The sequence below is a fragment of the Amblyomma americanum genome, chromosome 3 (genome assembly GCF_052857255.1).
Source record: "Amblyomma americanum isolate KBUSLIRL-KWMA chromosome 3, ASM5285725v1, whole genome shotgun sequence".
In the NCBI taxonomy this organism is placed as follows: Eukaryota; Metazoa; Arthropoda; class Arachnida; order Ixodida; family Ixodidae; genus Amblyomma; species Amblyomma americanum.
Genome location: NC_135499.1, coordinates 116002482 through 116029180, shown reverse-complemented (window position 1 = coordinate 116029180; position 26699 = coordinate 116002482). Strand labels below are relative to the sequence as shown.

The 26699-nt window shown below is 44.8% G+C and overlaps 1 protein-coding gene across 1 annotated transcript in view; it reads right to left on the bottom strand.

Annotated features, from left to right (window-relative positions):
- Positions 1 to 551: 551 nt before the first annotated feature.
- LOC144124829 (mitochondrial intermediate peptidase) overlaps positions 552 to 26699 on the bottom strand; it is a 42254-nt gene continuing 16106 nt past the window's right edge. Inside the window, exons 9-15 of the mRNA XM_077657729.1 lie at positions 23528 to 23580; positions 21897 to 22050; positions 13659 to 13793; positions 10937 to 11158; positions 6797 to 7030; positions 4477 to 4672; positions 552 to 1306 (exon numbers count right to left, since the gene is read on the bottom strand). Of these exons, the coding sequence (XP_077513855.1) occupies positions 1230 to 1306; positions 4477 to 4672; positions 6797 to 7030; positions 10937 to 11158; positions 13659 to 13793; positions 21897 to 22050; positions 23528 to 23580 (1071 nt within the window). The 3' untranslated portion in view covers positions 552 to 1229. The remainder of the gene's footprint in view (positions 1307 to 4476; positions 4673 to 6796; positions 7031 to 10936; positions 11159 to 13658; positions 13794 to 21896; positions 22051 to 23527; positions 23581 to 26699) is intronic.

Below are 26699 nucleotides of genomic sequence, written 5' to 3'. Positions count from 1 at the left end.
CTGTGCGGTTTTGCTAATGCATGCAGTTAACACACAAGAGGGAAGCTAGTTGTTGTCTAGAATATAGTGCAACCACACAAGCAAACGAGGACAGAAGCAAGAAAAACAAACACGACAAGGCACAGACCTTCAAATGCGAGATGAATTCCATGCCTTCTCCTTTGTTTCTTCCAGCCTGTGTGTAATTTAGTATGTAGTTGCACAATGAACTCTGCCCACTAACACTAAGAAACAAATGAAGAAAAGAAATGAAACCAAGACATAAATGTTAGTTAGGTCACAGGCATGTGCTCAGTTGCAATTACAGATTTCAACCGTTCTTCAGAAATAGTGAAGTGTGTGTTGGTAAAGTATGTGCTTGTATTTTTTCGGGTGATGGCAATCATTATGCAAGAATAGTGAAAAATAACAGCTCAGTTTGAGGGAACCATTATACAAGTTGCTACAGAACGTTGAGTAGCAAATAATCTGAACCTGGCTTTCGCCAGAGGCTCTGCAGATGCAAACACACAACCTAATGTGCAGGAAAAAGGAGGGGACGACATTACAGAGACACGTGCGGCAACTTTATTAAAAAAGCACAGAGAGGCTACTGGGTTAAATAACACAGTGAAATTCTGCAAGGAACAAGGAAGGAAAAAGGTAGCTTTATCTTTAACCCCGTGTCTTTGCTTAACATGCATGAAGTTGCTGGCAGGGCATCTTGTTTATCATGAACTAAAAGGTAAAACTAAAAATGGGTGCCAATCTCACTTTCCAAGACATGGTGGGCACCTCACCAGGTTATACACAGATCTTCAACGACCAGAAGGCCCACAACACTTGCACTTCTCCCAACTGGATTGTGCTGATGCAGCGTTACTGCTCTTGCACAACGCACAATGCTTAGCTGGGTGTACTTAATAATAAATTGCCACTGATCGCAGCAAAAACATGAAATATCAAGTGGCAACACCAGCCATAACAATGACGAACACACGCTTCACTACAACATACAGACGCACTCTGAGGAGGCTGACAATGGCCCCGCCCCTTCCCAACGTCGTCCCCTAGTGATAACAGCTATGTAACCTATGTAAGTGATGCTTTACTGTACACGTCAAACTCGAATCACAGGTGACTAATGTGAGCAATAGTTCTTGGCTCTAAGAGAGGCACGGATAGTGTCAGACTTAAAAGGACAAACAGTGGCTTCTGCTGCAGGCACAAAAATGGTTTCCAAGATGGCTTCACACAAGACCCGCATCGATGTCTGCGATGAGGACAGCAGCTAAGGTTTCTGGTGTCACTTCTTTAGAGAGGAAATCTGAAATTTAAAGGTGAAAGACACATAGAGCAGCTTCCACAAAAGGTACATGACAAAGCAATCTGTAATATAATTAAGGCAGTTAACTTTCTGCGGCGAAAAATTTTAAATTCCGCGAATGGAGAACAAGCGTTCGCTAAATTCCACTGAAGATTTTAAATAGTCGTTCAGATTGCACCTAGTGTTATGTTTGGAATCGAGGTATCAATATGCATTCTTTCTTTTCAGTGACCATCGCCACCAGACTTAAAATCCACTAGGAGAAGCCAGCTTTTCAGTGACGTAGGGGTGAAGTGCACTGTGTGCAAGTGCAAAAGATGAGAGAGATAAGTTTAATGGTTGGAAGAGCAAAGAGGTCGGCCGGAAAAATGAATATCTGGCCTGCTACTCTGCAATGGGGAAAGGAGAAGAGGAGAAGAAAGAGGGTCGTGATGGGTGACGACGTGGTGTGAAGAGAGATGAATATGTGCAAGCACATTTGAAGGCATCACAACTGCTAGTCGAGGCCAGCGTGGCTCAAAATGGGAAAACGCCCACAATGCCTGGACTGCTTCCGAGAATGGCTTGTTGAAGTCTTCCGAGAGTGGACTTCTGTCTAAACGCTTCAAAAGAAGGGCTAATGGGAGCAGGACTGGGAAGCTCAAAACAAAGAGTAGCAGTGGCACGGCAGCGACGATGGTTGCTACTGCATGGGAAGCTACGAGCATTAACCTATTGGAGGCTTGGCTTCACTCCATTGTGGTGTGCTCATCTGAAGCATTGCACCTTAACCTCACTGCACCCTCTGCTTCCTTATTCTAGCATGCCGTCTGCATTTTTGAGGGCGGCCCTTGGCACTATGGTCGGACGGAACAGTTTGAGATCACATTATAATCGTAATATTTCTTTTAAAATTGCCTCAAGTTCTCGAACTGCCCCCTCGTGTTGTATTTGTTATAAGGTAAAACAGACAATTTTCCATCATACTGGAGCGCCTGCCCTGATCTCTATGGCAACCATAGCATCAAAAAGGTGAACCTGGCTGCCAACCAACAATACCATGAAAAATGCTCAAATCCGCAATTTTTCGCAGAATGCTATATGAGAAATAAAGACAAAAAGCGAGAAGTATATATCAAAACCAGCAGTCGTGGGAGTGGAGCAGTCTTGCGGCACAGCTGCAGGCGGGGTGAAGTGAAGAACAGTGACGTCTATTTGTTGGTACGAACAGTAAGGCAATGTGCCATTTTAATGCGACAAGGGTCTTGGCTGACTGATGCATGACTAGTATTCCGCTCTCGGCTAAAGGCCGCCAACACAGGTGTTCATCGAACATCGGAAAAAGATTAGTGTGACAAAGTCAAAGCCAACGCAGTTTCTGTGTTGGCAGACGCGGTCTGCCGACTGAGGTCAGCGCAAGCGAGTCACTTGTTTTGAGACCTTGGTACGATCCCTCATTTGCTTTGTATAATCCTACTGGCCAAGTCTGCCGGCATTTCAAAATGTACAGATATGTACAGCTATGTATAGCATGTGTATGCGAGATGGTTCTGACGTCAAGCACTGCCCGGTGCTCGGAAACTTAAACCAAAATTGCTGAGTATAAATAAGACAATAATAAATTATTCACAGCGCATATATGAGTCCCGGAGCATGTATCATGCATAGTGCAGCAACGTTTGATAGAAAGATCATGCAAAACAAAAATTTGATGTCTCCACCTCTTAAGAAACTCGACCTAACATTTCATAGTTTGTGCACTCCTGCAGTGCACTGCCACTGTTCTGCCGGCTGGGTTCGATAGGATTGCAGTGGGAGCGATAAAGTGCAGTGTGGATGACATGGATCTAGACCATGAGAGTGAGATAACTTGGAGAAAGAGAACAGTTTACCCCGGCAGGCACTTTCAGATCATGAGTAGTTGTGTCTCTCAAGAGGATATGGTATAACAGCTGTTTCATTGCCAGCACTCACCTATGGGGCAGAAAACTCGGAGCCTATTGAAAAGAGTTGAAAGTAAGTTGAGGACAATGCAATGAGCCATGGAAAGGATAGTGACTGGGGTAACGTAATGGGGTGACAGATTTAATAGGCAACAGAGTTAACAAGATTGGCTATATGGGGTAAGATGGGAAGAGCTCCGAGCAGGGCAACGAACATATTGTGACTAAGAAGACTACCAATTGTGCAGTGGTGCGGGCAGGAGCGCTCGCGCTAGGCCAGCGGCCATTAAATCACCTCAATGCCATCGATCATCGCGTCTCTTTCTTCGGCTGGCTGCTACGTAACATTTGGTGGAGCTTGCGGGTTATCATTGGCATCCTGGTCCGGGGAGCTTCGGCATACTGCGTCTGCCGTGGTCGTCAGCCATGAGTTCTTGGCCTGCGTCGCTCGATTGTGCCCCAGCCTTTCAGACCCGAACCGACCTCGCCGTTGTTCCCCCCCGCCCCGTCCCCCACCCAGACCACTCAACACGACGAACTGAACCTGACGCAATGACCTGATCTACCGACCCGAGACGCTGCTTACATCTGAAGACACCGTTCCCCTGCCCAGGCCATTCAGCGCCTCCTGGGGCCTCGACCGTCGGCTCCTGGCGACCTGCGGCCCGGAAACTTTGCGGACCCGGAATCATTCTCCTTCATCGTGGCGGCCAGCACCTCACCCCTTTCTCGTTCCTGTCCAATCATCCTCTGAAGCCCACCACCACTTCGCGCGTCCCTTCGTCACCAATCGGGACGATCGCTCTGCGGCCCCAGGTAGTGTGACGAAGAAGACGACCAATTGTGCAGTGGCGCGGGCAGGAGCGCTCGCGCTAGGCCAAGCGGCCATTAAATCACCTCACTGCCATCGATCATCGCGTCTCTTTCTTCAGCTGGCCGCCATGTAGCAATATTTTAGCTGAGATCAAGAGGAAAAAATGGGAATGGGCAAGACATCTAATGTAGCAGGCAGGTAATTGATGGTCACTTAGAATTAACAGAGTGGATTCCAAGGGAAGGTAGAGGGTGCAAGGGGTGGCAGAAGTTAACCCAAGCAGTTACCACCAGAGAGTGCATGAGGTAGTACCAGTACTTTAGTGTTTGTGCTGGCCAATCAAAGTGACAAGGTGTGCACTTCACAGCAAAGGCCAAAATGGCAAGATGAGCTTGCGTGAGTGAGAAAGAAAAAAACTAAGGTTGTGTTCTCACCACTGACTAGTTGGTGTGCAGGCTTCGCACCACCGTGTGAGAGCAGTTCGCGCCGGTAGCGGTCGCCTGCTGTCCTTCGGAAGGGGTCTTCTCGAAAAAGTTCATGCCACGTCCAGGCAGCAACAGCACGAGACATGAGATAAGCGTAGTACTTGGCTCCGTAGCCCACCAGGTGGCCAAAGCGCAGCTGCCAGGCCTGCAAGTCGGGAAATATGGTGAAATAAGAAATTTGAGAGCATCAGGAGAATGACAGTGACAAGTAGCCTACTCACGAAGTGAAAGGCAAACACGGGTCCCTCTGTACCAAACAACTTAAATGGACACAGAGGACAAACTGAAGTTGGCCTGCATCAATAATTTAGTACTGCGTTGCAAAGAAATAAAATACTACTCTCACTGAAAACAGCTTTTATGAGCTATAAATGGTTAAAGAATGAAATACAGGTGGCACCGCCATCGGCCGTTTTTCACAAGAGAACTGCAATGACACCAAGACCAATCTTCAATGCAGACCTCTGAGGCCCGGCTGCACTGTCATTTCATTTATAAATCATGATCCCAGAGTTCGTTTTGGTCTTTACGTCATAAGTTTGAATTGAGTGGCGCGAAGAAAACATGTTCCAATGTTAAATCCCATTTTCCCAGCAATGAATGTGTCTTTCATTGCCAAACAAGCACTAACCAAACAATTGATTTTTACCAAGAACAAGAATTGTATCAACTTGTCCTTAATGCCCCTGTAAAAGGTCCTGCTAGATACACCCCCGGCTTATTTGCACCAGCCTCGAGCAAAAGTTCATATGATGCAGTGGATGCACAGTGGTCCTTGCCTGCACTGCTTGGTAAGAAGAGAAAGTACGAGTCATGTGTGAATACTGCAGCATAAACGCTAGCTCAGGCACCCAAATGGCACGGCGCTGTTAATCCATCAAAAAAGACAGCAGGAGTACCACAGAGAGCGGCGGCAGCTCACTCAGCATGCCCTTTTAAAGCAGATGGCAACACCAATTCAAGTGGCCAGGCGGATTTTTCTTTCAGGTTCCTAAATTTTCCTTTTTTCCATGGCCACACTTGTGCCTGACCATTATTTTCAATTTACTGGCATCCCCTGCGGCGGACGGTAAGACACATGCTGAACCTGCTCACAGAGTTTTTAACAGTTGCACTGTGAAAGGTGAGGGATAAGAAAGATTGTCATACGCTTTCAGAGCTTGTAATGCAGGAGTGCCTGAAGCTAGAGGAAAAGCAAAAACGGAAATAATACAAATAGTGGCCGCTGCAGAAGGAAGAGAAAAAGAGATGATAAAAAATAAAAAGACCAATGCCACTTTCAAGTGGCATGACATGAGCTTATTTCATACCCTCACTCTTCACCTGACTTCATGCACAGCGGAATAAATCCCTTCTTTTGTAATAACTACAAGGCCAGTGTGTCATGTTTTAATTTTTTAAATTATATTCTCAGATATCCTTTTTTTGGGGGCTGTTCCGATGAGAAAAACAAATTTTCACGGTCCCTTTGAGTTCGTCCTAGAGGGAGCCTATTGTACTTTGCTGAGATAAAAATTGTTATGAACCTTCCAGTTGCAAGCAGCGAACAGGGGTCAAACTGCACAAGAAAACTAAGAAAAAACAGAGGACAATCAATACCTTTTTTTTTTTGATTCCCTTCCATCATTATCTCCAGCAGCCCAACAACACTCACTGCAGGACGGAGGCCTTTCCCACTGACCTCCGATAAACTGTGTCTCCCTTCTCCCCCGAAAATTCCTAACCTTATCTGGCCATCTAAATCTGCCACCCCTTGCACCCTATGCCTTCCCTTGGAATCCACTCTGTTAATCCTAAGTGACCATCAATTACCTGTCTGCCACATTAGACGTCTTGCGCATTCCCATTTTTTCCGCTTGATCTCAGCTAGAATATGTTCTCTGACCTGCTCAGAACTCTTCCCATCTTACCCTATAAAGCCAATCTTGTTAACCCACTTGCCGATTAAATCTGTCACCCCATTACGTTACCTCAGTCACTATCCTTTCCATGGCTCATTGCATTGTCCTCAACTTACTTTCAACTCTTTTCAATAGGCTCCGAGTTTTCTGCCCCATAGGTGAGTGCTGGCAATGAAACAGCTGTTATACCATTTCCTCTTGAGAGACACCACTACTCATGATCTTTAAGTGCCTGCCAGGTGCACCGTTCTTGTTCTCCAAGTTATCTCACTCTCATGGTCTAAGATCCACGCCATCCACATTGCACTTTAACGCTCTCACTGCAGTCCTATCCAACCCAGCCGGCAGAACAGTGGCAGTACACTCACAGTGTTGGGCACATACGGCACCCCATAGTGCTGCCCCTGCAGCTCAGCCAGCACCTCGGTGGTGCTCTTGCCCAGCGGGTGGTGAGAGTGGTAGCGCTGGTCGAGCAGCGCGTAGAACACCTGCAGCTGCGTCTCGCTGGCCGCAAAGTGGTAGCGCATCTGCCGCAGGGACAGCGCCATCTGGTACGGCATGGGCTCACCCGTCTGGTAATGGCGCGCAAACGTCGATACCACCTGCGCACAAAGCACACACATTGCTGCCCATGGCACAAAGAGGGGTCTAGCACGGAGCATACATCAACGTGCAAATCCTTCCAAAAAGCTTCTGAAAAGCACTGCACAGCTAAAGGTGGTGCCCACAGGTTTCGGTGCGGAGTGACTGAGACAAAAGCCAAGCCAGCTTCTTAAAGAGAGTTTGAATTCTATTGAATCTAAGGCCCATCACAGTCGCACTAAGCAGCACTGCAATTTTTGGATCTAAGCTGCTCAACAACAGCATAGGCACTTGCATCATTAGACATTAGAACCGCAGAGAACTGTAAATTCTGAAGTTCTAACTAAAGTACAGTTAAGATGCCATATACCACAGACAAGTCATAGCTACAGACTAGGGGTGTGCAAATATTCGAATATTTTGTTTCGAATCTTGTTATGCATTTGATATCGAATTCAAAAAGTGGACATTAGAGAATTTCCAAGTATTTGGCAGCGATCAAAGACCGTTGATTTTGATAAATCTGACCATAGTAAGACGACAACATCTGTGTAAATTATCTGAAGATAAAGGTTAAAGTGCCAGGAAAGCAGTACAAAGATATCCTCTTTGCTTTCTCCTCTGTTGTTTTTCGATGGACAAGTCACATTCAGACACAGCTAAGCTTGGCTCTCATGCGAAGTTTCACAATGGGACTTTCCCATCATACTACCCTTGATTAAAACAAGACAGCTCACCATCCACTAGGAACAATCGTAATGCGAAGCACGATTTTTCTTTGTTTGATCTTTCCCAATGTGTAATGTACTTAAAGCTCGTAATGGCACTCCTTCTCTCATCTTCACAACTCTCTAGCGTGAGCTTTGCCATCTTGTTTTAGTAAACTATGATATGCAGAAAAGGCCACTGGCAGAATTTCGTATGGGGCTCCATAAGGGGGGCTGAATTGAGGTGTCATCGGCAGGGCAAGCAGTCGTGCAAAAATCCCACCTAGTGCATGGTGCATTGTAGCCCGTGTGCAACTGATGTGCGTGTAACAAGAGGTGCGACAAGGACAACATGGCCCCTGTAGCCGGTCCGAAAAGATAGCAAGGCCATGCAGTCTCAGTTTCTGAGCTTCTCCCCAGCCGCAAGTGACAGTGGCTGCGACTGCGCATTAGCCAGCTGTCCGAACCCAGCTACATGCAGTTTTGGACACTGATTGGTGCATCAATGGCCACTTTTTTTTTTTTTTTTCAGAAGCGGCTTCATCGTTCCAACAACAATGCGTATTCCTCTCGCTTACATCCGCGTTGCTCTTTCAAGATGCCGAAAATGTGCACTCATCACAGTGTGTTCACTCTTTGTGCGATGGAGCCTCTTCACAGGGCTTCACGACTTATTTGCATTTTCAGAAGCTTATTTTTTTCCGGTGGGTGCGCAAGGCAGCGGGAAGGAGTCGAGGCATTTTTATAATTGGCCTTTGGATAAATAGGGCGTTTCTTCTGGTCCCTTGAAGTCCAAATTAATGAAATTTTTGTACCGATAATTCTTGTGTTAATTAATAAATTTAATTTTGGCACTCAGTTTACATGACCACATTACAAGTTGCCTACTGTAAGCTGTCTAATCAAGTAGTACACATATATGTGCGTGCCATGTTTTTTTTTTTGGTAAGACCCTGGGTAAGCCTAGTTTTGGTTAATTTAGGCTGCAAAGGTGATGCTTGTTTTTTTTAAGAAAAATCACAAACGTTTCCTCATTAATCTTTTTCCACATTTATTCTTTCATTCCTGAACAGAGATTCAATTCAATATTAGAAGACAATTTTCCTTTATGTTCGTATCCAATTCGTATCCAGAAATTTCAATATGTGCACACCCCTACTGCAGCCATAACTAAGCAAATTTTCTTGGCATGGTGCTACGCTGTGCCTAGTTACCCAATGCTAAACCCAACAGCACAAGAAGGCACTACTAGGCCACGACCGGAGAAGCAAGAGGATGAAAGGCAGTTTGCGAGACAAACTTATATTAACTACAGAGCAATTGCACATTAGCATCCATCACAGCGCACGGCTAAAAATGAAAGCTATACAGCTTTCTTAAACATGTGTAGCAATGTATGCAGCTTTCTAAAAGCTTTACACATTGGACAAACTCACTCGACCGATTGCCATCCTGCAAAACAGGAGGATGCATGTACGAATCCGGTCAGGAGTGGAAAATTTACTTTGTGCAGTTTCTGATGTCCAAGAAGTTATCACTCTCATGGCAGAATTGCCCAGGAATTCCTGAGACATTAGCTGGCACAGTTTATAAGTCTTCATGCTTAAAAGAAAAGTAACAAGAACTGAACAGGGATTTGTTGCTTGAACCCCAATAAGCATTTTGTTGCAAATGGAAACTCAGTCTGCATTGCCAACAACCTTACATTCAGGCACGTGACTCCACCCCCCGTAGCCTCTTGCAATGATCGCAGCAAGGCACTTGAGAGGAGCACAGCATGAGAGATGCAATGTGAAAAGCCAGTTACACCAACCTCCTCACATATAAATTGTAGCTTTACTTAGTGCCACAAAGGGACCGCGGACTGTAAAGAAAGAACACCAGTGTCCCACAACAACACACAACACAACTCCTCGTTCAGTAAGCAAGACAAGTGCTCCGACTGCCTCATCCTTCGCCATTCAAAGCCCAAGATGAAGCCACGGATTGCCACCGTCACCTAGAGTAGGATACAACTTAAAGATGAAAAACAGCAGTTGGCATTAACAGTGCATGGCCTGCAGGGTGCTGTATTACTTCGCTACCCTATCGCTATTCCCTATCACAATATTCAATAAAGTTGCAGTATCCCCTCCACAAATATTCTCCAGCAGCAATTTTTTTTTAATGCACTTCGTAGGGGTACAGTTATCTGCAATCAAAATTTGAATTCCAGCGTCTTCATACTTTTCGCTCTGCTCTTGTCATTTTTTTACATGTTAGAAGGTCGGAGCTCTTCCGCCAACCCCACCCACTGAAACGTCAGCATTGACATATGCATGCAGCGGTTCGTGTTTTTTTTTTTTTATTTATCACTCAAAGTTTCAGCCAGCGTTTGATGTGCCGGGCTGCAGACATATAAGAAAATTCTGGGGGGGGGGGGGGGGGGGGGGGCTTTCTAGCACACTGGCATGATATGGCTGACTGGTCCGCTGCCATGGTAGCTGTGTGACGTCCGAAATAATCTAACCAATTGCCATTTTTAAACCTACACACACAGACGAGCGACCCGAATAAGGGTATGTGTTTTACAGCATTGCAGTAAAGATCTCGCCAACTTTCGAACAAGATTGTGGGTTCTCTGCCATGTGTAGAAATGTACTATTTGGCTCAGATGTTTATCAAACACAATCAAGCGACTAAGCAAGTTTATATACTGCGCTCAAAAAGTGTTGCAGGGCTCCTTTAATGTCTCACTTTTTTAAATAAGTTATAGGCAACAAAACTGTTCTGCTTATCCTTTCATCGTGTGGTGGGCTTTTTGTTTAGTTAACAAGAGAAGCTTCAACAAAAGACAGCTTCCCTGTCAAGGAGGTGCAGTGTGTGGTGGTCATGAATGTAGGCAGAGATTAAAGGAACAATGAGGAGAATTCCAAACAATTTTTTTATGCTCAAAGTACAGATCAACTCTATGGCTCTTTGTCCCTACACTAACGTTTGTTTGGCAGTAAAAGATTCATTTATTGTTGGAAAATTTACTTAGAAATGGAACATTTTTTTTTGGCCACTTGGTATTATTTGCCAGTATTTTTTTTTACTAACTTTATAACGCTCTTTTTTGCACAGACAGAAGCCTCTTTGTCATTAAAACATGGTAATCTGTTGATAGAAGCCAACTTGAAAGTTACCCTCAGCATTCCGTCAAAAGTGGTACCCAACTGTAGCCTGCCAACCACTCACCCGTGGGTCAGAGGAGAAGTATTCCATGAGGATGGAGGGCACCTCGGCCAGGTCGGTGGCACAGCGGGTGCCCGTCACGTGCTGGTAGCGGGTGCGCGCCAGCATCGAGTGCATGGCATGGCCCATCTCGTGGAACAGGTTGTCCAGGGACGACGGGGTCAGCAGCGGGGGTGCCCCCCACCGTGCGCTGCCAAGGTTCAGCATGAGCACCACCACGGGAAGCTGCACAAGTGGCAAGCGGGCGAGTGTGAAAAATTATGGTGATGATTATGGTGAATCTTACTGCCGCAAGGACAGCTTGGCCAAAGAAAGTCACAGATAACGCATTTTTGGTCTACACAGAGTGGGGTCAAAGACACTCGTTTCCAAGAATTTGTGGAGAACCTGTTTCCCCCCTCCGTTTCGATGCGGCCCATCTTCATCGTCGGCCGTCGGGACGGACAGCCCCCGGCTGGGCGAGGAGGGAAGTCTCCTTCATGGGGGAAAGGGAACGGCGACGGGAGCGCCACCTCGTAGGTTACGCGGAATTCTGCGGAACCGCAGAGAGGCCCTACGGTATCCGACCAGCGTCACGAGCGGTTGGAGCCGCACGCTCTCGTCACCTTCCGCGGCAGGCGCACGGGGATCCGTTGTGCCTTGCCGCTGGACTTCTGGTTCCAGGCAGCGAAGCGAGCGCAGCAAACGCGCGCTCTGACCGCCTTCCCCAGCAAATGCTAGGGAATGGCTTTGCCTCAAGAATGCGGCGCGCAGGGAAAACCCGGCCGCCATTATCGGCGCATACAAACGTTCGCGCCGATACCTCCGAAGTCGCGCCCCCGCCCCAGCCGGTAAGTCGGAAGTCCTTCTTACGTAGCCTTCTATTTCTGAGGAATGCCTCGTTGATGTTTTGTAGCTAGCTGGCCCGCTCTGTGTATTAATTGCAAGTGTAATAAATAGCATATGAGTGTTAACGCTGTGTCGTCCCTTCCCTTTGTCCCTCGAGCACGAACCCCATCCGCGGTTAGCGAACGGGAACGCTGCATCCGCGGAGTGGGAGTGCGGGCGGGGCGAAAGGCTATGTTTCCCCCGTATTTCCACAAATTTTACCTGCTGTGGTTTTTCAGTGTGGTTTTTCAGTAGTTACGGTGTTTGGGTGCTGAGAACAAGTACAGGAGATCAAATGCAGGCCATGGAAACTACGTTTTGATGGAGGCGAAATTCAAATGATGCCTGTGTACTGCACGATGTCAGAGCCATTAAAAAAGAACCCCAGGTGACTGAATAAAATCCGGAGCCCTCCCCTGCACCTCTTTCTCGCTTTCTTCAAATCCCTTCCCCCACTGAGCAGTTCGGGTGTCCGCCAAGAAGTGATGCAGTTGCTGCACAGTTGCTGCACATTTCCTTTCCTTTTTAACAATTTTCCAAGCGAAATCAAACACCAGGCGATAAACCCATTATGAAACTGGTGGGTGTGGGGCAGCACTGGGGATCGAACCTTACACCTCCCACATACAAGGCAGATGCTGATACCAATAATCCACAGCTGCTGTGGCGGCTGGCTGTGAAGAAACTTGCAATACAACAACTGAGTGTAGGCCATTCGGACACACAAAATGTGTTCCACGCAACAACATGCACCAAAAATTCACATACACGCCCATATAAGAGCCACCGGTTGACTGGCATTGGCTATCATAGGAGATAGGTAATTAGGCTGGCTAAGTTTCACAATGCTTCACAGCCAAGCAGTCAACAGGCAGCAGATCACGTTCTCCTGCTGTTTTTACGCTTTCCTCTGATGAAATTTGTTTGTACTACATAAATGCTAGCTCATGCAGCAAAATCATTCATGTTTGATTGTTACCGAAAACTGCTTTCGTTTCCTCAGATTCACTACCTGAACATTGTAGAATGCAGCCTACAAATATTCCATGCTCAATACAGAATGGGAAAGGTGCATGAACCAAGGTAAGGCAAGTCTCCAATATGAAAGGGAACAAAATTTGAGTATTCAGTTAATGATAACACCACAATTATGCGTACCAAGCACACTTTTTCCTCTTTTTGACCTAGTTTTACTCTTGCCATATACGTGATATCCAAAAGTCACTCTGAACTTTAGCAAAGAAATAACATAAAAATTCATTTTTTTTTGTGCAAATTGGTAGTTCCACATCATATTGAAGGAATCAGTGCATACACCACTGACAGCTAAGAGAAGATGATGCAGAACAGAGGCACCAACATGCAACAAGGAATATAGTGATGCAGTAGTAGAATATGCTGGAATGGCTACAAAAGCTTTCGGTAATTTTTTAGAGCACAGCTCTTTGGTGCCCATTCCTGCACTCTGCAACGTTAGCGTCGTTGGCGTAGTCGGCGTAAAAGGTGGTCTTGTCCAAGAAGCAGTGTGAAAGGCCACATGGAAAGTGGCCGCCACCGGAAGATCCCGGAGTGTGGCTAGCAACGTAACACGCCACCTATCAGCAGTGGCAGGTGCTGTGTGAACAGCTGCGCTCAAATTTCCCATTACTGACTACCGTAATCATCTGTCAATTTTGATCTTTTTAGTTTTTTAATTTGTGTTTTCTGTCTCTTCTTTTCTCTTACTTCCGCCTCCTTACTCCTATTTCCTTCTTAAGCATCTTTTTATCCTTTTACTACTACTTCAATGTAATCTCGGTCAAAAGGATCAGTGCCTGCATTTTAGTGGATGCAACCCTCCCCCCCGTTAACACAGTACCTGATAGGAGCCGTCCGGGAGCACGCGTCCCCCCTGGATGGTGAAGTGGCAGTCTTGGTTGGGCTTCTCCTGTCGCTCGAAAAGGTCGCAGTAGATGTGGCCCAGCAGCGTCCCTTCTTCCCCTTCTTTCACTGCCTGATGGGGAAAGACGGGGCAGAGTGAGCATTGGTTGAAATCAAATTCGGCCAGGCACGCAAAAATTTTTTAAGAAGGCAGCTTTTGAAAACCCTGTAAACATGGAGCAGTACAGCTTTAAAGGGACACCAAAGACAACTCTATCCAATTTTTATTCTTAGATAGAATCAGTTCTATGCATCTTTCACACCATATTGGTGTTTTGTTTGGCAACAAAGAAAAAAGAACCACACATTTATTGCTGAGAATAATAATTTTCCCTCGTTCACTAGGTTCAAACTAATGATGTACAGACCAGAAAGGATTCTAGGATCACAGTTTCAAAGCAAATGGCGATGCAGAGTAGCCTCAGGGATCTGTCCCCCCCCCCGACAGAAAATTTTTGACACGTCACAGGAAAAACAGGCAGTGGTGGCACTGCCCGTATTTATTTTTTTCACCGATACAGGCCAACTTCAATTCATTCTCAGTGGCCCTTTAACCCGTGTTCAATCATTGGTGACTGCTACTTTTCATCGCAAGCTGTGCTAAAAAAGTGCATTCACCAGGTTCTGACATCTCACCATTTGTAATGCGGACTATATTTCTACACTCAAATCTCAAATGTGAAAAAAAGTGGACGTCATCACGCTTTACTTTTGCATCGCACTCTCCGCTCACACACTCCGCTCTATGCAACCTGGACCCAAAAAAATCCACCGGCCCTGACGACATCCCAAATGTTTTTCTCTGCAGGTATGCAGAATGGTGTGCTAAATACCTGCTTATAATTTACTCCAAAAGCCTGCGCAGTGGAGATATTCCGAAGGACTGGAAGTTAGGCAAAATTGTTCCGGTCCATAAATCTGGGGAAAAGCACTGCATAACTAATTACCAGCCAATTTCCTTGCTATGTACTTCGAGCAAGGTCTTGGAGCATTTCATATTTAATCACATCAGTTCAGTCCTAGAAAATAACAATTTTTTCTTAAACAGTCAACATGGTTTCCATCAAGGCTTGTCCACTGTCACGCAGTTAATCAACACTACACACAAAATTCTTACTATTTTAGATTAAGGTGGACAAATAGACGCAGTTTTCCTGGACTTCAGAAAAGCCTTCGATTCTGTCCCACATCCCAAGCTACAAATGAAGCTAAAAAACCTGTCAAAAAACAACATCACGCAGTGGCTTAATTCTTACCTTTCTGAATGTTACCAATACCTCAAACTTGGTAGGTCCACATCTGAACTAGCGGCTGTCCTATCAGGTGTCCCACGAGGATCTGTGCTGGGCCCGTTACTTTTCCTTATTTATCTCAACGATCTGTCATTTGAATCTCCTGTGCACTGCCGTTTATTTGCAGACGATTGTGTTGCCTACCTTAGTATCGGAACAGCTGACAATCAAAAGGTGTTGAACAATTATCTTACGGCTGTCGCCGACTGGTGTCGAAAATGGGACATGAGCTTGAATACATCTAAGTGCGCTCAGATGACCATATACCACGCAAAAAAAATCCACTTGCCTTCAGGTACAAGATTAACAATAACGAAATTTCATCTATAAGCCAATATAAATATTTAGGACTTATGCTCAAACAAAATCTAAGTTGGAGCGCTCACATTAAGAAGGTAGTCTCAGGCGCCACTCAAAGGCTCTGGATGCTAAGACATAAATTAAAACACTGCACGTCAAAGACAAAACTGGTTGCTAACACAGCCCTCGTACGTCCACTACTCGAGTATGCCGATGCCATCTGGGACCCGCATACTAAAACAAAAATAAACCTTATTGAGGGAGTGCAAAGTAGAGCTCTCCAATTTATCTTAATGCCTATGGTAGGCACATCTCAGTGAGCAGTCCTCTTATGCTATCGAGCCTTCCACAGCTCGAGCAGCGCCGCAGAACGCACCGCCTAAAACTATAGTACAATATCACTAATAGCAACAACAGACTGGATTTTAATGATTGCAACAACAGACTGGATTTTAATGATTACGTGCTGTATAATACTACAAGACCTACTTGAGGAAAACATACCAAAACACTTTTAATGCCTCAATGTAAAACAAATTCATATCACCGTTCTTTTCCGAGATTCATCCTCGAATGGAACGGACTGCCTCCTGATGTTACCGAATCCAAATCAGTTGAAGCACTTTTGCTTGCTTTGCATTCCTGCTTGTGATAATAGTGTATGTAATATTCTCTTTTCATGTGAATCACCGGCGGTGGTGCCTTATCTTCTCTGGCAATTGCATAGCAGTTTTGTAAACTATGCACAGACCTCGCATCTGATGCACCTTGTTTTATCTTTTCTTCTGTTTATTTTTCTGCCATAACCCAATGTATACCACGTGCGTGCCTGTTTGCTAATGCACTGTACTCTGCCCATTCCTGCTTTGGCCGCTAAAAGGAGGCTGGCAGTATTGTAAAATAAACAAATAAATAAGTAATGTGTACGGTAATTTTAGCTCTACTGTTTCAATAGCAAAGGTACAGGTTAGAAATTGGCAAACTGAAGCAAGACCACATCATCCTACTTTAAAATCTGTTGTATTTGAGGTGTGGCACCATAGTGGAGTACTCCAGATTAATTGAGACCCACTAGGGTTCTTTAACGTGCACTGCCATCGCACAACCCCTATGAGCATATAAATGCTGTACAAACTGTTGTTAACCCGTTCGTTGTCGTAGCGATCTTCAGAGCCCTAATCCTTACAACCACTGGTGGGCCACCCTTGAGTTTTCATGGGTGCGGTGTGACCCACTAATGAGCCACTGTTAAAAGCCACCTTGTTGGAACTGCAAACAGATGGCAACTGCGACCTGGCATAAACACTTTCCGCAGTGTCCTTGAAAAACCTGAGCTGTTCCGTAACTTATTGTGCGACTCAGTACTTGTGCCGCACAGCAGAAATACAATACATGATGTGACCCACCAGTGACCCATAACGCAGTGAATGTTTTGTGATAAGAAAACTGAATAAAAAATAATTGGCTATTTTGCACAGAAATAATGGCTTTTCCGGGAGTTGCCTGCACCCACAAAACATTTTTGGAGGATTTCTTACAAGCTAGGAGATCACCTTGATCGTTGTGAAATTTCAGTTCAATGAAGTAAGTTGAAAATCCTGCTGACTGTTGCATCATGGTTTTAATGTACATGTTTGCGTACAGTGACCCTTGAGCCCTCCCAAGTTAAAAATTTTGTCACACTCCCGTGGTTGTAAGGCAACATCCGAGGAACACACAGCCACAAAAATTTAATTCACCATTACAGCCACCACAACCAACCAATTTTGCAATTTTTTTTTCTCAGTCATACCTTCTCCAAGCCTGTTTGCGTAACCAGCCCACGCAAATGAAATTTCACTTTCTCCTCCTGCCTAGGAGGAGGTTCAAAGCTACATCAGAAGCTAACACGTGTTGCCTAGCCAGTCAGCAGACATGTCGCCTATTCTTAGCTGTCCTTCGTTTGTGTTATGCTAAATCTGTAAGATGTCTACTAACCAACTATCAGAACAGCACACCAGACACCACGAAGTGCCACAATGCAATCATCACAACAGAGATGTGCAGTGAGATCATGTGAGCTGAGCAGTGGATTCAGAATGCAGCAACTATGTGTATGCCCGTCTATGATGAAGCTGGGACACAAAAAACAACACAAATTAATGAGGCAGAAGTACAGTCAAGCCCACTTACGACGACCCTGGGTGTCATGTGACATTCATTCATCATACCTCAAAGTTTATGATATGTGGGCTACACAAAATAAAAGCCAACATCAATCAAAACTGAAATGTGTTGAGAAAAGAAATCAGGGATTGATTAAGGACTCTAACTCTCTGCAGCAGAAAATTTTTGATTCCGTGAATCAAGAACAAATATGCAGTGATCCACACATCAAGTAATGCCTCAGAAAATTAATGGCATTATGTTCGGAACCAGGGCATGAGTATAATAAGAACTGTTTCATAATTCTTTTTTTCTTCACCGAGCTTTTCAAAGTAGTTAAAACAACCTTCACCACCAGGTGTGCTATCCAGTAGGAGAAGCCAACTTTTCAATAATCTTGGAGCAAAGCGCATGGCAAGCAAGTGCAGACTCCTCCCTCGCATCATATTCATACAAATAAGATAAATTAACAATTTTCTCACTGTTCCATCGTTCCTATGCTGATGTCTGCCCTAACAACAGCAGTGTCAAAAAATAACAGTATGGCAGTTAACACAAAATTCTGCGAAAAATGCTTAAATCTGCGATTCTTCGCGGAATCGCAGGAAACTAGGAGAGGTTTCAAGGATTGTCTTCTGCGTCTTCCACACATCTGATGATGGCAACTGAATTGAATTGAACTGAATTGAATTGAGTTTATTTCCGTTCGAAACAACGGAGGGGGCTCGAACAAAAAGTGAATCAAGTCCACTTGACTACGTTCGAGCCCCCTTTACATGGCATTTGGTGAGGACAAAATTTTAGTAAAACAACAGATACATTTACAGATTGCAGAATAGAACAAAAAAAATGTTAGTTATGCACAGAAAATCTTACAAAATAATTTACACAATGCCAATATGCAATTCTAAGTGCAGGGTTCATAGAAATAAGTACATATAAAAATAATATGGGGGAACAAGGCAAAAGAAGTATTAATTACACAGAACAAGCTCGACAAGACAATTCACACAGTGAAATTATACAATTGTAGATAGAATATGTACAAAGCAAGTTAGGAAATAAAATAACGATGAAAGTATTTATTGCACCGCAGCAGAAGCCTAATACAATAAGGCAATGAGAATGATGACATCAGTTAAAAGTGGGCAGTATTGTTCGTGAGAAAAGCCTTTACCTTGGAAATGTTAGTGCGGTTGATGTCAATTTGATTGTAGTGAAGTGTGTTTAGTAAAGTTGGAAGTGAGTGGCGCAACATTTGTTGTCCTAGCTTTGTCCGGGAAAAAGGAATTTCCCAAGGCTGTGAAAATCGCAAGTCACGGCAATTTGTTGACTTGCTTATTTGTGCTATTGCATTAAATTCTAGCTGGTTATTTCGGAGTTGTTGTTTGTATTTTTTTACCAATATCTGTGAGTATAAGCAATGCACACTTGTTATCTTAAGCTGAGTAAAATATTCTTCTGTATGTGCTTGTGGATCGGCCCCTACAATATGACGAACGGACTTTTTCTGCAGTACATGTATGCGATTTAGATTAGTTGAGGTTGTTGTACCCCATACAAGAAAGCAATAGTTTATATGAGAACATATTAATGCATTGTATATGTGTAGTTTCACGGCTTGCGGTAAGAACGAGTGAAATTTTGCCAAAATTCCAACTGATTTAGACATCTTTGTTAAAATATAATTGACATGGTTGTCCCATGACATGTTTTTGTGCAGATATACTCCTAATGTTTTAATTGTGTCTACGACTTGTATTGCCTCTGATCCTAATGTAATATCAAAAGTGTGCGGTATCTGAAACTGCCTGGGCGAAAAAATGACGGCTTTTGTTTTTTTAGCATTAATTTCAAGGGAGTTCTCAGTGCTCCACTCATGAAGATCACGCATGACGTTGTTTATTTCAGCCTCTAGCAGTTGCAAGTTACTGTTGCGAAATAATAGGGTGGTGTCGTCTGCATATGATATGAAATGAGCAAGCGGGCTAATTCTAGTGATGTCATTCACGTAAAGGTTGAACAAGAGAGGCCCAAGAATGCTTCCCTGGGGTACGCCAGTATTAATTGGTCTGCGCGATGACAGGTGGTCATTTATTGAAACGCTTTGCATTCGATGTTTAAGGTATGATGTTATAAGGGATAGAGCTGTTCCTCTTATTCCATATATTTCAAGTTTTTTTAACAATGTTTGGTGATTGAGTCGATCAAAGGCTTTTGAATAATCTATGTATATACCTGTTTAAAGCTGAAATGCGTTTGTCCCCGCAAAATGCTCACTGCTGTGGTTATGCTTCAAGACATTGATGCAGGCTGCGACACCTCAACGACATTATGATCTGGTGCTTCGGCGTTGCTAGATGCCCGCACTTCTGAGGCAATCACTTGATCAGAAATAGCCCCACAATTAACGAACACGTCCACACCAACAAAACTGTGTCAAGCAATATTGCAATTGGTCAGGTCAGCATCAACGTGTCACCACAAGTTGCCACTGGGCTGGCTGTGCCGAGTGACTTCCACGCCTGCTTTAAGCGCGTTAAAGAAGCTGACTTTCCAAAAACATTTCTTGATGAAACTGGCTAGCACCTTCATCCACACTCATTTTGTCATCTCCTCTGACAAGTACAGTGCAAACTGGAGTGGCACATTTGCAGCAGAACTGTCAACTGCGAGCAGCATGCACTGCACAACACTGTGCCGGCCGGTCACCTTAAATATTCTTCCCACGTCCAGCAGCTACACTTTCAATGCGACTTCGGGTGGCAAAGTGAGCGCTCCAACTGCAGTTAATACACACAGCGCATTATGAGAAGTGCAGTTGTCAAGTATGAGCAAAACGTTCCATCCTTGCTCTGCCGTATAGCTGTCAAAATTGACAAGCCCTTCAGTAAACAACTCGCATATCATCCACAGCTTTGAGCACCACATAAACGCTTGGAAGGGCTGCACCCGTTTACGGGCCACATCCTGTCTTCCCAAATAAAATATCGAAAAAAAAAATAATCTGTGTAAGGGCCGCACTCAAACTTTCCAGGACCCACGTGGGAATAGCCTTCTAAATGCACTTGTCGTGGCCTCCACAATCAGCTCCGGCTGCGAGCGATGGCGCGCTTGATCGCGGAGGCCGTGCATGCACACAGGAGCTTCCAGGTGCCGCCCATGGATGGCGCCCAAGGCCGCAGTTCACCATTATCATCGCCAACTTTTCCTCTGCCGCAAGCCCCCGCTATCCTTACCGGATCAGTATCACCAGCTCCAGCGCTTTTTGTGGCTGTCAAAGGCACGGGAGTTGTGGTAGCGCATTAATTCACTGTAGCTGGGGCTTTCGTATGCTGTCGCCGAGCATTGCAATTTTATCACGATGGATAAGCACCTTAATAGCTACACAGCTGGGGAGTTTGCTCTTTAACATGGAAAGCATGTGGCGGGCAGGAAATTCGAAGTGGCCAAAAAGGGTGTCCCACGATGGTGCAACCAAAAGGATGCATCGAGGAGCACAAGCAGCAAAAAGTATGCTTTCCGAGGCAAGCCATACAAATTGCCTGAACTGGAAAAAGAGCTGCTCTGCAATGTGATGGAAGTGTGGAACAACGTCTATGCGTTGGAAGAGGACACGCTGCGCGACATCTTATGGGATGAGTGTGTACCAGAGCACAGCACCAGCTCGGAGTCTGAAGACTCCGCGAGTGGCAATTAAATGTAGAATAAATGCCGCTCAATCCCTGAATGCTATGTTTTTACTTAATTCTTTTTTTCGCACATCGTGTGTATGGGCCGCACTCTGGAAATTGGCCCTCGAATAAGTGCAGCCCTTACACCATTTATACGGTAATACCTGTACCACACAGGCACAAACACGCAAAATCAATGCAGCTTCTGTCACAAAGGCTATCCCAATTGCGCTTGTGACAGCAAAAGAAAGAGGAAAGGCTGCGTTAAGAGGATTGATGAGCAGGCTTCCATTTCAGTTCTCACCGCCTTTCACAGTATGTATGGCTGCAACATTTTGCAAAGATGATCACAACCACCCAACCTACATGCCACAGTTGTTTATTCATAATGTTCAAACCTGGACAGGTACCTTTTAGCATCATGTGGCACTAAGAAGAAAACTTGGCTGCATTAAATCCGATGCTGCTGCTGCGCTCCAATTAAAGTGGTCGTGTCAATTCACAAAAAACCACTCGAAGCCTCTCTACAGCAATGCTGACATTCCCAGGAACAGGCACATCTCTTTGCTGTAAACTGGTCACTGCTTTTGATGAATGCATTCTTCAAGGCCAGAAAAACACACTGCCTAGAAGCCTTGCAAGGAACAAGCAAGTAAGGAGAGTAGCTAATTAGTAATGACACCAGCCTGTTGTCAGGGGTAAGCCCAAGAGACCATAGATACGGGCCAAATAAAGTATCAATCAGTTAACCAACCAATCGCTCACCAGCTTAACGACATCCTGATGCCAAACCTCTCCCTGCTTAACGTCTTCCGTCTCGAGGTAGACTCCGTACAGGGCACGGAAGATTTCATTCAGTCCGTCCATGCAGCAGCCAAGAGAAAGGTAAGGAGCATAGTCGGAGGACTTCAGCTGGAATCTGGGCACATGGGCAAGTACCACGGAGTAGCAAAGTTACAACTCGCAAACAAAGGGGAAAATGCGGGGCAAGTGAATTCTGTTTCATGGTTTCTGTAGAACTTGCACGCATTTGTCATACTAGGCATTCATTTCCTGTAGCAATTAGTCTCTATGAAATCACCTCGCAGCACATCACTGCACTAAATTTGGCAAAAAATGACGGGGAATAACTTGAGAATGTCACGGTGCTACCACATGTAGAACACATGTTAAACCAATTGAGAAATGTCGCCAATTAAGGTGGAGCAACTTTGCTCTGGTTGCTTTATACAAGGCGCGAGAAATATTTGCAACAAATTAGACTTAAATCAGAGAGAGATTTGAGAACATAAGAACGGTACACAAAAATTCAATGTCTCATAATTCAAACTGCTGCCAAAAGTTCAGGTGTGAAGCCCTTTTTGACAAAGCAGGCATGTTGAGCATTAAAAGGCAAGAACCTATAAGGCTAGCCAAAGAAGCACATCACTTAGCAAAGAGTGGTTCTTGCATCAGACAGCTGCTTGCAAAGCTCTCTCAAGAGAGATGCAGTAACTACACGAAAATCGACTTTATAGCCATATGCCCAATTAGGCCTATGTATCTGCTTCATTACATGTGAGGATAGTGCTTCCTGCTTTCTCTAACATCAGTGCATGTATACTCCGCCCATTTCATACATAGCAGGCAACGCGGCGGAGGCTGTGGAAGTAGTGTGTCCGCGAAACCATAATACTCCGCCACGTATAATTTGTCCATCTTGAAGCCCTCGGTGGCTGTTTGGACGAAAACAAAAAGCGGTATAAAACGAAGTGGTAGCACCGAGAATTACGGTCGAAGCTGTGAGGCGCTCAGTACTTGGACCCTCTGGCTATAATTTGTGCTGAGTGTGAACTACTCGCCCTGCCAACTGTATATCAGACCGCCAAAGTCATTCTTACTTCTCGAAGTCTTGTTGAGTTGGAGGACAAAAAGTGGCAAGAGGTAAAGCGAAGTCCAGCACATTCCGATTCGCGGCACATAATATATGGCGCAATGAAATATGCTTGTGCACACCTTGGTTGTATGGCAAACTATTTTTTGGGCATGGACTTAGCCTGCACGAACAGGTGTGCTAGCTTTGGCAGCGTTGCATGCTATATGTATGAAGCAGAGTATAGTGTCTTGTTTCATGAGTAAATAGCACACCAGCTGTAAGGTTCTCCGCAAGTACTCAGATTGTCTGTCCTTCTTTGCTGTTCTCGCTACTTTTCACATTTCTGTTTATTTTTTAATTTTTAAGATTCTTGCAAAAACATAAAACCTAGAGTAAACAAAAACAAATCCAAGAAAAATTGTAAACCTTTGCCCATTTGCTGGCAGCTCCATTTAAATATCCAGTGCAGTGAACAAGGTCAAGAAGCAGGTAGGGAGTACAGCAGTATGGCTAAACCTCCGACAGCAAAAGCAGCACTCACTTTGCTTGTCGCGCATATGATGTGTAGTAGGGGACATCCCATGCTTGAAGCACCTGCAAGACGAAAAAAAATCAAGTCTATTTCGTCACCGCAAGCATGCACAAATAAGAAATGCTTGGATGAGTTTTTGATACGGTTAAACCTCGATTTAACGAAGTTGGTAAAATCGGCATTTCAATTCACAATACTGAGATTTCGTTACATCGAAATTCATCCCTCCGCAAGCTGAGAATCCGCCAAAAACGGGCTTCAGACAACTCACGGGAAAAGCCTTTTTTTGCGATTAAAGTGCTCCTTTACTTCTGCCGTTTCTTCACCAGCAGCAGCGGCATTACGCGCGCCTTGCTTATGATCGAGCTTGCAAGCCTTCTCAGTACGCCTATCGCACCAACCACGTTGTGGGTGACTGCAATGACACACTCGTCTTTTATTTTGGTTCTGCTGTCATTATCCTCTTGTAAGTGTCCCGAGCACACTGCTGGCACGACGACACGTCCTGTTAATGTCACGGCTACGACCTCGCGGCTGACCATGCCGTATGCCTTTCCCCTTTCTTTCTCCATGTCAATGCTCCTCGTGTTTTCCATTATAAGTGCAAGTGTGTGTCTTTCTGCACATACGCACATCATCTGAGTGAGAAGAGAGGTTGTCAAGTGTGAAGCACGCGAGGGCCTTCACAGCTGATGGGTGTGCCAATGGCACTGCCTTTTCCAGTCCTTTTACCAAGCTTTCGGCATCTGTAAACATGATAAAAGCGGCATCCCATTCGGCACCGATTTTGGGAAAGATAGCAAAAGCCACGGGCTGGCCTGGCAGGCTTTCAAGGCTGCGCAGACGCCTGTGCCCGCCTTGCCCGTAAATTCAGACTTCAATTTCACTTCGTGCTGACTGGTCACCACCATCATCATCAGCCTGACTATGCCCACTGCAGGGCAAAGGCCTCTCCCATGTCTCTCCAATTAACCCTGTCCTTTGCCAGCTACGCCTACCGTATCCCTGCACGTATGGCGCAGCCAGCGGCACCCTCACTACTATGATTGGCATCATATTTGCATCTGCCTATGTGCTCTGTATGAAAGCCGGGTGGCACTCATATTACGTACGGGCTCTGATGCGCACTTGAGCATGCGCTCCGCTCGACCACTCACGCCCACGATACAAATTTTCCTCGGGTTCATTTCCAGCCAGCAATGAAATTTCATTACACTGACAGTGCGGCAAAATCTACTTCAATAAGGTGAAGCTAAAAATACATGGTGTGCTATGGATGCGAAGCTATGAAAACTGGAATATTTCGTTACATCGAGGATTTCGTTAATTGAAGTTCAATACATCGAGATTTAACTGTATCAACATCCTCTTTGAAGCAGAATGACAACAGCTGCCACCAAGTTCGCCTTCTTATCTTCTTCCTATGCAGAGAAATTGCAAGTTTTGCAGCAATGCTGTTTTGTTTTGCGCAAATTCACTAGTCAGCTAGTGTTTGCTGGTCAGTGCTTGTGTCTGTTCTTTTCTCTCGTCCCATTTGTCAGTGCCATTTTGCCGTTTCATTCAGTCTCAAGACTGGCCAAATGCTGTCCCCAAACATTTCACTCCTAAACGTGATGCTCAGTGAAAAGAAAACGGTGATTTGAGCTCGCTGGTAAGACATGATAGTAATGAAATCAGTGCAAAAGACACAAAAATAGATGCAAAGAAATAGATCAATGTAATTTAAAGGTGCCAAAACCACACACACACACACAAATATACACACAAATACGCGCGCGCACACACATGCACACACGTGCAGAAGAGAACGGCACAGACGTTCTGTTCTCTCTCGTGCATGTGCGTGTGTGCGCGCGTGGTTTTGACGCCTTTAAATTACAAAAATCTATAACCACCTAGCCCAACAAGAAGTTCTCTTAAGCAAAGAGATCGACAGGGTAAGCGCCAACTACTACACTATTAAACAGCGTGCGCTAACAGGACGTACACAGGAAACTTGGAGACAGTTTCCTGTGTACGTCCTGTTAGCGCACGCTGTTTAATAGAGATGTGCCAACTAGCCCGTCAGAAAGTTCTACTACTACACTACTGACAGTACTGCCCTTTGACTCCGCCTCATTCGAAGCTAGTTGAAATTGGGATAGCAACATCTTGCCTATGTCATTTCAATAGCACTCCCACCGTAGCCTAACACCAGGTCGTAAAATGCACAAGAGCAAAACAAGTTTCAATTCCGTTGTTCACCTAAAGTCATGCCCGTAAGTGATGGCCCCCATTAACTGGCATTCGAAGTGGCTTCTGCTCATTGAATAGAATCGTACTTTGCCACATCATTGGTGAAAATGCCCATTTGTAGAAGCATGCAGCAGGCTTAATGCAATGGAGCAGTTTGGCTCAAATGGCGCGCCATTCTTGCCCCTGTTTATATTGGACAGTCAGGTTGCTGCCTGAACAACAGATTAAGAGAGTGTGCCATTTGACTTCCTGACTAACGACTTGAAAGTGAGCTGCCTGAAGCAGAAAAGATTGCAGAAAGTGACCCCTGTGTCAGTGCATTGTCGGTAAACACGATTCAGACAGAACTGTGTTTTACAAAGCTTTAACTTCACGAATTATCATGCTCTCCCATAGATTATTCTACCTTTTTGCTTTTGTCGAAACCCTTGTGATAGCATAATGTGTGATTGTCAATGAATGGCTTAGCGTATGCGTAGAACTGCTGTCAGTGCATGTGTTTCAGTGAAGAACTGTTGAATGTTAGCTTATGTCCTGTCCCTTTCTTTGACTCTATTCCCATTTCTTTGTGCTAATTCCATCATTACCAAGTACAAATAACTTTCTCGAAGAAATTTTTAAGTGCTATAAAGACATAATGCAAACATAAAAACAGAAACAAGGTGCAAAACACATGACTGGGTGAAAGATGACCGTTCACATTTACTGCCGTCCTGTGTTATACTACAGAGTTCTATCAGAGTCATTGGCAGGCAGAAATGATCTGGTCAACAGTTGAAGTGCATCTGGACCACAAGGGCACTATTTCAATCATCGCAAATTGTCGCCATAAAGCAGCGCTTGCTCATTTTTTTTAAGAAGTTCATTAAGTATATAATTAAGAACAGCATATATTTTTACTTGAAGCACTCTGCACTAACATTCTCCGACATTTCTGGCTTCTGCC